The sequence below is a fragment of the Dama dama genome, chromosome 13 (assembly GCF_033118175.1).
Source record: "Dama dama isolate Ldn47 chromosome 13, ASM3311817v1, whole genome shotgun sequence".
In the NCBI taxonomy this organism is placed as follows: domain Eukaryota; kingdom Metazoa; phylum Chordata; class Mammalia; order Artiodactyla; family Cervidae; genus Dama; species Dama dama.
This window is the reverse complement of record NC_083693.1, coordinates 36,811,785-36,824,153: the sequence shown is the minus strand read 5'-3', so window position 1 is coordinate 36,824,153 and position 12,369 is coordinate 36,811,785. Positions and strand designations below refer to the sequence as shown.

Here is a 12,369-nt window from a genome sequence, read left to right as displayed (position 1 = left end):
GTAGAGGATCCTATGATTTATTTCCTTTATTCTGTTCTGTGATTTCCTTTATTCTGTTCTGTGATAAGTTATATTACTATGCTCACAAGAAACTGGGGTTTATAATTTTCTTGTCCTTGTCTGGTTTTGGTATCAAAGTTGTGCTGGTCTCTTGAGAGCTGGGAGAGGTTTCCTCTTACTCTCATTCCTGGAAGAGTGTGTCAAAACACTGATATTAATTATTTCATAGAATGCAGTTGGTGTTATTTTACATTGCCACCAGCTGTACAGAAGGTTCCTGACTTAATGACGCTTCATTTCACTTTACTGCAGTGCAAAAGCAAAACACACGCAGTAGAAACTGTACTTTAAATTTCAGTCTTTTCCCAGGTTAGTGAGTAGTACAATCCCTTGTGATGCTGAGCAGCGGCAGTGAGCAGAGCCCCAGTTAGACACCCCATCACAGGGGTGAACAACTGACACCCTTACAGCTGTCCTGCACCCAGACAGCCAGTTTGTTTTTTACTCTCAGGACATTATTCAGTAAATCACATGAGATACTCACCATGCTGCTGTAACACTCCGAGGGGAATTGAAGAAGATCTGTACATGGAAACTCTTGTTAGTGCACATCTTTGCCAGGAGTTGGTACCACCACACTTTCAATATTTCACAAATTCAGAGGATGTGAAATCGTATTGTTTTGGTTTTTAATTTTCCTAATTAATAGTGATGTTGCTATGATTACTGGTTTAGTCTGGTTTTCACTTGTATTTTTGCCTGTTCAGTTTTTTGCCTGTTTTCCTATTGGTTGATTCCTGCTTATGAACATACAGGTTTTTTTCTCCTAATTTTTATCAATTATGCATGTTATAAGTAGCTTCTCCCAATCTGACTTTTCTTTTTTGACTTTAATTATGGTGAGTTTTGTAGTGCTGATTTAACATAGACACATTTGTCATTCTGCTTCTGATTTGTTATGGACACTGGAGTGGGGTTCCTCCGATGCCAGTCTCCGGAGGCACAGCCCCAGCTCCAGGTGCATCAGCGCTGTCCCAGCTATCACACCATGCTTTCTCCTGCTCCCTCAGGATCACACACGGCCACCAGGGTCATGTGGTCCTCAGACTGGCAACCAGCCCCAGGCACTGACTCGATGCCAGGACCAGTTACAGTGGGAGAGACAACCAGGTGGTGGTGTTGAAGCTTGTTTCAGGAAGGAAAGGCATTTTGGTCTCTATTTTCTGTTGGATGAAAAATGTTTCAAGATTTATTCCTAGAGACCAAGTTTAGAATCACAGATACCATAGTCTCCACAGAACATTACTTGTTGATACTTTGATGAGCAAATTGTTCATTCAGGTGGATTTATGCTTGGCCTATTGTAACATCTTTTCCATCTCGCCAACCATGATAGTCAGTGAGAGATGGATTTCTAATTCTGTTTTTATTCACGCCACTGAATATACTTTTTACTTTTTCTTATTGAAGTATAGTTGACTTTATATAGTCAGTATTTTTACAGATTAAATTTTTTTCAGAAGTTTTTGAAGTACTTCTCTGCATGTTTTTATAGGTAATGCTATGTCGTTGGATTTTCAGAACTCATTAGTGTCCAAACCGGACCCACCTCCATCTCAGAATAAGCCAGCAGCTTACAGACCAGCCCCCCGAGAGGATGCCGTCCAGTCTGCCTTTTACCCCCAAAAGAGTTTCCCAGAGAAAGCTCCAGCTAATGGGGTCGAACAGACGCAGAAAACGGTCACGCCAGCATACAATCGATTCACACCAAAACCATACACAAGCTCTGCACGGCCATTCGAACGCAAGTTTGAAAGTCCTAAATTCAACCACAATCTCCTGCCGAATGAAACCACACACAAACCTGACCTGTCCTCCAAAGCTCCCGCTTCTCCAAAAACCCTTCTGAAGTCTGCGCAGCCTCCTGAGTTTGACAGTGGTGTGGAGACCTTCTCTGTCCACACAGACAACAAGCTGAAATACCAAGTAAACAGTGTTAGCACAGGGCCGAGAGCAGTGCCCGTGAGGTAAGAGTCTTATCTTTGCCCGGCCTGGTGATCGGCCTCATGTGAGTCAGGTGTAGTTGGGGTACTTGCCTGATGATCTCAGCTCAGACTTGATGGTGAGTGGCGCCATGCCAAATGCTAGAACCACTGCCATAGCAGGGATTCTGCAGAGATGATGTTAGTGCCGTCCGGAAGCCGCTGCTCATGTGGCTCAGCCATCCTCACTCACTGTACCTGCTGTGTGAAAAACCAGGTTGAGGGACACTGCAGCTCATTCAACATGACATGGCCCCTGTCTGACCTCTGACCTCCAGCTGGGGAGGCACACTTGGAGAGTGTGTCAGAAAGAGTTTGTTTCCTTACCCATTGTTCATTTGCAGCAAGGGTAAAAAGACGCTTTGTTAACAGTTGTGGTCAGATGGTGAGCAGATGAGAAGAAGCCCGCCTGCCTGGGGCCAGCTCCCTGAACCCCTCCCTTGTCTGCACTGTGACAGCCTCCGTCAGCTGCTGATACAGAGGGACAGTCAGGGCCGCCTGCAGGCTGCCCCTGGAGCAGAGGGACAGTCAGGGTCCTGAAGGAGCAGGCCCACCCCTGCCTCTGGCCGCTCAGGAGTGAGGCTGCAGGCCCTCACACTTAGCTTCATTTTATCCACCTATCTTGCTGCTCACCTTTAGTCCTGGCTCGAACCTAACTCTGGGAGATTCCCAAATCCCCACTTTTGAAGGAGAATTGGTACCGCATCCTCTCTGCCTTGTGTGACCACGCAAACGGGCTGGCCCCTCTCCAAGTGTCTGCCTGCACCAGGGTCCTCATGACTTCATGGAGCTGGATGTCTGTGCTCTGGGTGGGAAGGGAAATGTGTGCACACCAGAAGTCCGCAGTGGAGAGAAAGGAGGGCCAGTGAATGTATATTCTGTCATGTCTAAGATGCCACTGTTGCCATACATATCACTAAGAAGGAAAAAACAAGCTATCTCAAAGCATGATGTACCATCAGTTTTAAACACCAGCTTCATGGATGTAAGATGTTGGGTGAGCAGTGTATCAGGCTGTGTGTGTTCTGGTTGCAAAACTTGTCTGGGAGGTGTATGCTTAGTTACCCCAGTGAGTAGAATCTGTCACTGAAACTTCACTTACTAAAGTAACTTAATGATGTGGAGAAATATGCTCAATTAGCACAGCCCTGGGAGCTTCTGTGTGTCACTAGCAATGTACTTCATTGGTTGTTTCTGAACTCAGTCCCTCAGCCGTGGAGGAGGATGAAGATGAAGACGGTCATACAGTGGTGGCTACTGCCCGTGGCGTATTCAACAGCAATGGTGGGGTGCTGAGCTCCATTGAGACTGGTGTCAGCATCATCATCCCCCAGGGAGCCATTCCTGAGGGGGTGGAACAGGAGATCTACTTCAAGGTCTGCCGCGACAACAGCATCCTGCCGCCTTTGGACAAAGAGAAGGGTGGGTGCGCACCTCAAGCAGCCTGCATGCTCTTGCAGGCATATCGGGCTGCGAGACAGGATATCTGGCTGCTGTCAGGTTCCTTCTGCTGGGGAGGGGCCTGCCAGCCAGTCCTGGCTGCCCTTCCCCAGATTCATCTGTGAGTCCCTTACCCTTGGCAGCTCTAGAGATGGATTAGGTAACAGGTAACACCCACTCCAGAGGCCTCGCTCAGAGCAACTGCCTGCTTGGTGCAGGTAAAGCTGTTGGATCAGCCCTCGTCACCCCCAGACCCTGCACAGAGAGGCTGCATCCCCAGTGGCTGCCGCAGCTTCTGCCCTAGTTTTTTCACAGTCTTCCTGGGTCAGTCAGGATGACACAAGCATGAACAGTGTTACAACTCTAGTATTTCAGCATTGTTTGCTTGTTTCCTTAAATAGATCATTTTCACTCACTTAACTCTGTAGCAAATACAACATTAAAAAACATAAGGTACAAGTGACCTCCGTAAAACATTTACGTGTGTCTCATACCATCAGGACCCTGCGGCCACCAGCAGCGTGCTGCTCTTCAGCACCTGACACATGGCTGCTTTAACTGAGATGGGCTAGATGTTCCAGAGATGTAGTAAATTGCTCACTTTTTGAAATAATGTTTTGGATATATTAGGTTATATAAAATACTAAAATTGACATCACCTGTTTCTTTTTACTTTATAACGTGGCTACTGGGAAATGTTAAATTACATCTGGAGTCTGTTACGTTTCTCTTGGTCAGCGCCTCTCAGAGAACTAACCCCCTTTTGGCTTTAAGGCCTGTGGTTAGGAGAAGGGTGAGAAGACTGTGTCCAGAAGGAGTGGCTGTCTAACCTCTTCTCCCTGCTCTCCCCTCCCCCAGGTGAGACCTTGCTGAGCCCCCTAGTGATGTGTGGGCCCCATGGCCTCAAGTTCTTGAAGCCCGTGGAGCTGCGCCTACCACACTGTGCGTCCATGACTCCTGACGGTTGGTCTTTTGCTCTAAAATCATCCGACTCCTCGTCGGGTACGCTGTCTTCTGTCTGTCCTTTGGGGCTTCGGGTGCTGTCGTTGATTGAGCCTGGGCTGATGGCGCTGCCCACACTGATCATGAGCCAATCGCCCTCCATTCCTCTGGCCTTGTAGGCATCACCAGTGTTGTGGAGTTTCCTTGTGGCACATCTGTCATAAAGGAGAAAGGCAAGGTGGGGAAGCCTCTGCCTCTTAACATGGATGGTTTGGCCAAAAGTGGACAGTTTCATGATGGTCAACAAAATTATGTCAAAATTTCTAAGATATGGTGGGAGAATTGATACTGTCCTGCATACATAGGGATTTTCATCTTCTTATAAAAAGGACTTAATTTATGTAATAACTTGTTTTTGGTTACTATTCTTTAATTTCTCAATGTACAAAGTGTATATATATTACTTTGTAGAGTGTGTGTTTGTATACACATACACGAGAGAAACTTAAGAGATAAAAGACCTTCCACTGTGATCATACTTGGCCATGGTTTTTCCATGTAAAACCCTAAATATTTCTGTAATACACTATCTGAAAATGGCTTTTTGCTGTCAAGATCATGAATTTCAAGGCTTCCATTGCATTTTCACATTTCTCACTTCCTTGGGTGACTAAGTCAGAACTTCCTATAGTTTTGGTATAAGATCACTTTACAATTTAAAAGTCCTTCTGAATTTTTGATAAATCAGATGACCCATTATGCACTTTTAATTTGGTACAGTATGAGTAAAAGTTTTATGGTGTAAAGAGCATATTTTAATACTATCTAACATAAAATACTACATATATTCACAAGTTCCCCATTTTCTGGGAAAAGTTAATTTTTACGTAGTAAATATTAAAGCTGTTTCTTCAGGGCCTCCACCGAGAACATTGTATTAGCCTAGTTTGAGATAGTGAATTGACATTAATAATAAAGTTACACTTTAAATGTATATCCTGCAAGTCAGGTCTCAGTATGGGCTGTGACTGTCCTTGAATCCAAAAAACGTTGAGAGGCCTAACTGTAAGTGAAAATCAGTATGCTTCAAATAGTTCTCCTTGTGCCATAAAACACGTTATTTTTTTAGATTGCAACAACTTTTTCCTGTGTTAAATTTGAATACTTACACCTGGAAGAGAAATGTGCTTCCGTGTAATTCTGTGTGACTTTGGAATGCTTTTCTGCTATAAATTTCTTTTTTAAAAAGTCAAGGGTAGATTTTGATAGCTACTGACTTAATCCAAGAAAAACGAGCATACTGAAAAGAATTTTGAACCTAAAGATAGTTAACAACAACTCTGAGGAAAAGCTTATCTCAGTGCCTGAACAATTTGTTGTCTGCAGTATTACATAAACCTACATGTATCTTTGAATTGAACTCCTCTGAACTCATGTGATCCATCACATTGCTGAGGTAATGGACAGCCTACTGTCTGAAGGTTCTGTGGGGTGTTTGAGAGTCTCCCTGGCTTCTAGATGCCAGCTGGGACCCCAAAATTGCCTCTGGACACCATCCCCTGGGTGTACAACTGCCCTTGGTGAATAACTGTTGCTATGCAGGCAGCAACTTTGACAGTGACTTACTGTAGGCTTCCCTGGTGGTTTAGACTAAAGAATCTGCCTGCAACGTAAGAGACACAGGTTCGATCCCTGTGTCAGGAAGATCCCCTGGAGAAGGGAATGGCAACCCACTCCAGTATTCTTGCCTAAAGAATCCCATAGACAGTGGGCTACAGTCCATGGGGTCACAAGTTGTGTTGGACACAACTTGAGTGATTAACACCAACACTACCATGGACACAGGAGACAACAGGCCATCCCAAGCCTTCATGCTGAGTCCACTGCCAGGGCTGCTTAGCTGCAACTGTGAATGTCAAGTCACCTGATTAAGGGCCCAGGCCTGGCTTCAGTCTCACACAGCTCACTGACTTGGAAGCTTCATGATGATTTTTCTGCTTCATGATGATTTTTCTGTACAGCCAGAGCGGGCTGAGAATCTCTGGCCCAATCTCACTTTTTTTATTTTGGGTAGAGGGAAAGAGAGGGTCTTTTGGTGGGGTGTGTGGAGGGGGGTGGGGGTATTCCCTGTGGGATCTAGTTCTCTGACTAGGGATGGAATCCATACTTCTTGCAGTAAGAGCAGTCTCAACCACTTGGACCACCCCAGAATTCCCAGAGAAGAGAGTCTTTAAGAACCAAATTGAGGATTTCATTTGGTGTGTCAAGTGTGAGAAATGTGTTCTTATACTCAGCTCAAATGGAGTGATCATACAATTAGTCCAGACTTTTGAAAGTGAAAGAAAAGTACTTTTAATGAGTGTTTGGACTTGGACAAACTGGAACTGTCCCAGGCATATAATCACCCTGACTTGTATTTATTTTTTAAAAGGCATGAACTTAACGAACAGAAATCTGCAACAGCTTTTGGGTCATTCAATTCCACTGGGTCTGCAATGAAATAAAAAGCACTAAGAGCTTTGGTGCAAGTGTGGTATGCTAAAGGAATAGAGGGAAATTGTGTCTAAATGTTTTATTTGTCGCATGATTACAAGCAATTTAAGAACCAGAAATGACGTGGACTTTTTTTTTCTCTTGTAGGTGATCCTAAAACCTGGCAAAACAAGTGTCTTCCTGGAGATCCAAATTATCTTGTTGGAGCAAACTGTGTTTCTGTCCTTATTGACCACTTTTAATCCTTAAAATACATGAACTTGATTAAATAATGTGAAACTGGGTTAAACTTACTAAATCTAAATGGAACCACTCTATCAAGTAGTACCTTTTCCTGGAGTTGATCCTGCAGTGTGTTAGTCTTACGCGCTGTGTTTGGATGGGGGAGGCTGAGTGTGCGTGCCTGCAAACATGCTGCCCACTGCCCATTTGGGGCTGGTGTGGGCTGGAGGCTTAGAGATGCGATGCTTTGTAATGACTTTTGTACTTTTATATGGTCACTGCTTAACTTAACATTGATTTCCGTTAAAATACCAGCCAGTAAATGGGGTGCATTTGAGTTCTAGTCTTTCCAAAGTACACTGTTTCAGACTTTACTATGGCCCTGGCCTGCACACACATTTATTTTATTATGCATGAAGTAATATGCACACATTTTAAAAATGCACCTCAAATATATAACCAGTGTAGTGGATTTAACAGAAATGTACAGCAAGGGGAATTTGTGGTGTGTTGGTGGGGGGGGGGGGGGCGGGGTGCGGGTCAAGTGAAGACAATGACTGTATACGAAAACTCACTTTTCTTAGGGAAGGACACCAAAGCATGAGACTGGTTCCGTGGCCTCTTCTGGATCCATAAATTAACCATATCACCACAGACATACTGACCAGCAGGAATGCCTTACCCTCATGTTTTTAATTGTTAGCTCATTCTGTCTGTGTATCACTAAGTTTTATGGCCTTGTGCGCATCTAGATACTGTATCATGAAAAAGATGGAGTAAAATTGTGGATTTGGTGGTTTCAGAAATGTGTGGTCACCCAGAAGAAAATAATGGTATGATTTTGGGTGGTTTTTTTTTTTTTTTTGGCAAGAGGCAGTGGTTGTTTTTCTCTTGGCAATGCATTTGATAAATTTTGACGTTTTAAGGATGCTTGTACATAATGCGTGCATACCACTTTGTTCTTGGTTTGTAAATTAACTTTTATAAACTTTACCTTTTTTATACATAAAACAAAACCAAGTTTCTTAAGGCTACCTTTGTATTCTCTCCTGTACCTCTTGAGCCTTGAACTTTGACTTCTGCAGCAATAAAGCAGCATTTCTATGACACACACAAGGTCATTTTTTAAGAAAAAAGAATGCACAGAGTTGTTACATTTTTAAGTGCTGCATTCAGAAGACACAGTTATTCAGAATTCTCTAGTTTGAATAAATTCTTGCAAAGTATCCCTACTGTAATTTGTGATACGATGCTGTGCCCTAAAGTGTATTTTTTTACTAATAGACAATTTATTATGGCACATCAGCACGATTTCTGTTTAGATACTACACCACTACATTCTGTTAATCATTAGGTGTGACTGGATTTCTTTTACAGTTATTAAAAACTCTCAAATTTCTAAATCTGCAGAATAAAACTTTTTAAAATAAGGTGCTTGTTTGGTCTGTTTGCCCACTGTTTCTAGTGTCCTGTAACTTCACAACCTAGTATAAAATCCTGTAGACTGACCGTCATCACCTGCTGCCGTGTTGGGCCTTGTTTGGGTGGGGGTGGGTGGGGGGAATTCCCTGCAGCCTGGCAGAGGACAAGTCTACATGGGTGTTTATTCATATTCCTGAGGGCCAACTGGTTTGTAATTTGTCTCCTCCCTTACAGTTTCCCAAAAACATAACATGGACATTTTCTGATGCTGCTGTATTTGGGGGAGATAAAGTAAATTAAGGTACAGTTTGCATCTATAATTGCTTTTGTGCCAGTACCATACGGTCTTGATTACTATAGCTTTGTAGTACAGTATCAAGTCAGGAGCCTGATTTCCTTCAGCTCTCATTTTCCTTCTCAAGATTGCTTTGGCTATTTGGGGTCTTTTGTGTTTCCATACAAATTGTAAAATGTTCTGTTCTAGTTCTGTGAAAAAGGCCGTTGGTAATTTGATAGGAATAGCATTGAATCTGTAGATTGCTTTGGGTGGTATACGCATTTGCCTTTGACTTCTTTCATCAGTGTCTTAAAAGTTTTCTGCATACAGGTCTTTTGCCTCCTTTTGTTTTTTCAGTTGCTCAGTGGTATCCGACTCTTTGTGACCCCATGTAGATTTATTCCTGGGTATTTTGTTCTTTTTGTTGCAGTGGTAAATGAGATGCTTTCCTTAATTTCTCTTCCTTTTCTTTTGTTGTTTGTATATAGGAATGGTACTGATACAAAAGCAAATACAGACAAACTGAACAGTGCAGAAAGCCCAGAGATAAACCCATGCACCTATGGTCATCTATGTATGATACCTCCTATAGTAATGAAAATAAAAATAAACAAGTGGGACCTAATTAAACACAGCTTTTGCACAGCCAAAGGAAACTATAAACAAGGTGAAAAGACAACCCTCAGAATGGGAGAAAATAATAGCAAATCAAATAACTGACAAAGGATTAATCTCTAAAATATACAAAGCAGCTCATGCAACTCAGTATCAGAAAAATAACCCAGTCAAGAAGTGGGCAAAAGACCTAAACAAAGTAGACATACAGATGGCTAATAAACAATGAGCAATATCGAGCATCTTCTCATGTATTAGATGCACATCAAAACTGTAGTGAAGTATATCAGCTCACACCAGTCAGAACAGCCATCATCAAAAAATCTACAAACATGCTGGAGAGAATGTGGAGAAAAAAGAGCCCTCTTGCAGCCTTCAGGGGAATGCAAACATAACAGCCACTGTGGAGATTCCTTTAAAAAACTAGGGATAAAACTACCATATGGACAGCACAATCCCACAACTGGGCATTTACCCCTGAGGAAAACCGTAACTGAAAAAGCTGTATACCCCAAGGTTCACTGCAGCACTACTTTCAATAGCCAGGCCATGGAAGCAACCTGGATGTCCATCAACAAATGAATGCATAAAGAGATTGTGGTACATATACATATTATGGAATATTAGTTCTAAAAAAGAATGAAGTTGGGTTATTTGTAGAGATGTGGATGGACCTAGAGTCTGTCATACAGAGTGAAGTTAAGAGGAAAATATATTAATGCTTATATGTGCAATTTTTAAAAATTGGTTCCGATGAACCTATTTGAAAGAACAGTATGGACATGTGGACATGGTGGAAGGAGAGGGTGGGACAAGTTGGGAGATTAGTATTGACACATATACACTACTGTGTGTAAAAGAGCTAGCTAGTGAGAATGCTGGGTAGCACAGGGAGCTCAGCTTGGTGCTCTGTGATGACCTAGAGGGGGTGGGCGGGAGGGCGGTCCAAGAGGAAGGGGATGTATGTATATATAGAGCTAATCCACTTCATTGTACAGCAGAAACTAGCAACATAAAGCAATTATATTCCAACACAAAAGAACATCACCAAAAAAAAAGAATGAAAAGAAATGAGGACAGTATAAAAGACCTCTGGGACAACATTAAGCAAAGCAACATTCATATTACAGGGGTTCAGGAAGGAGAAGAGAGAAAAAGAGCTGGAGAAAATATATGAAGAGATGCTAACTGAAAACTTCCCTAACATGGAAAAAGAAATACTCAAGTCCAGGTAGTGCAGAGTCCCATACTGAATAAATCCAAGGAGGAACATGCCATGACACATATTAAACTGACAAAAAAACAAAGCATTAAAAGCAAGAAAAGAAAGACAAATACATAAAGAATCCCCATAAGGTTGTCAGCTGATTTTTCAGCAGCAATTGCAGACCAGAAGTATGTGGCACATGATATTTAAAGTCATGAAAAAACCTACAACCAAGAATACCCAGCAAGGCACTCAAATGAAAAGCTTTATGGACACGCAAAAGCTAAGAGAATTCAGCAGCATCAAATCAGCTTTATAACAAATGCTATCAGAACTTGTCGAGGTGGAAAAGAAAACCCGTAACTACAAACTAGAAAATTACAAATGGGAAAGCTCACTGATAAATGCAATCAAATAATAAATGTAGGAAGTCATCCATACACAAATATGGTATCAAAACCAGCAATTGTAAGAAAAGTAGAGTAAAAATGCAGGATGTTGGAAACATATTGGAAATAAAGAGATCAGCAACTTAAACCAATCTTGTACATATATAGACTGCTATACCAAAACCTCATGCTTATCATAAACCAAGTATCTACAATAGATGCACACACACAAAGGAAAAGGCAATTGAAACAAAATGCTAAAGATGTTCATCAAATCAAAAAGAAGAGACCAAAACAGGAAGGGAAGTAAAAAGACCTGCAAAATCAAATCTGAAAGAATGAAACTGCAATAAGAACATACACACTGATAACTACCTTAAATGTATATGGATTAAATGCTCCAATCAAAAGACACAGACTGGCTGGACACAAATAACAAGATCCCTTATATATGCTGTCTTTAAGAGACCCACTTCAGATAAAGGGACACATACAGGCTGAAAGTGAAGGGATGGAAAAGGGTATTCCATGCTAATGGAAATCAAAAGAAAGCTGGAGTAGCAATAGTTATAACAGACAAAATAGACTTTAAAATGAAGACTTGATTATAAGACACAAAGAAGGACATTATATAATGATCAAGGGATCAATCCAAGAAAACATAACAATTGTAAATACATATGCCCCTAACACAGGAGCACCTCAGTATCAATATATAAGGCAAATGCTAATAGCCATAAAAGAAGAAAGTCAAAGCCACACAATAATAGTAGGGGACTTTACCACCCCACTATTATCACCAGACAGATCACCCAGAAAGAAAATCAATAAGGAAACACAGGCCTTAAATGACTCATTAGACCAGATGGACTTGACATTTACAGAGCATTCCATCTAAAAGCAGCAGACTACACATTCTTCTCAAGCACATATGGAACATTCTCCAGCATAGGTCATATGATGGGCCACAAAGCCAGCCTCAGTAAATTTAAGAAAACAAATCCTATCAAGCATCTTTTCTGACAATGCCATAAGATTAGAAATCGAGTATAAGAAGAAAAATGTGAAAAAGAATTATGTGGAGGCTAAACAGTATGTCACTAAACAACAGATCACTAAAGAAATCAAATAGGGAACAAAAAATTACCTACAGAGATGAAAACAAAAGTATAACTATCCAAAGCCAATGGAAAGAAGCAAAAGCTGTTCTAAGAGGAAAGTTACAGCAATACAATCTTACCTCAGGAAACAAGAAGTATCTCAAGTAATCTAACCTCACACCTAAAGCAACTAGAGGAAGAACAAACAAAACCCAATATA

The 12,369-nt window shown here is 41.7% G+C and overlaps 1 protein-coding gene across 7 annotated transcripts in view; it reads left to right on the top strand.

The window, feature by feature from the left end:
• Positions 1 to 8,569, top strand: part of TJP1 (tight junction protein 1) — a 108,492-nt gene extending 99,923 nt beyond the window's left edge. For 3 of the 7 annotated variants that reach the window (XM_061158879.1, XM_061158876.1, XM_061158881.1), the window contains 4 exons: positions 1,556 to 2,027; positions 3,247 to 3,464; positions 4,341 to 4,484; positions 7,065 to 8,569. In XM_061158879.1, coding sequence (XP_061014862.1) covers positions 1,556 to 2,027; positions 3,247 to 3,464; positions 4,341 to 4,484; positions 7,065 to 7,159 — 929 coding nt within the window. In that variant the 3' untranslated portion in view covers positions 7,160 to 8,569. Of the gene's footprint in view, positions 1 to 1,555; positions 2,028 to 3,246; positions 3,465 to 4,340; positions 4,485 to 7,064 lie in introns of those variants that run through there. The other 4 variants (XM_061158880.1, XM_061158878.1, XM_061158877.1 and 1 more) reach the window with 3 other exon arrangements.
• Positions 8,570 to 12,369: the final 3,800 nt, after the last annotated feature.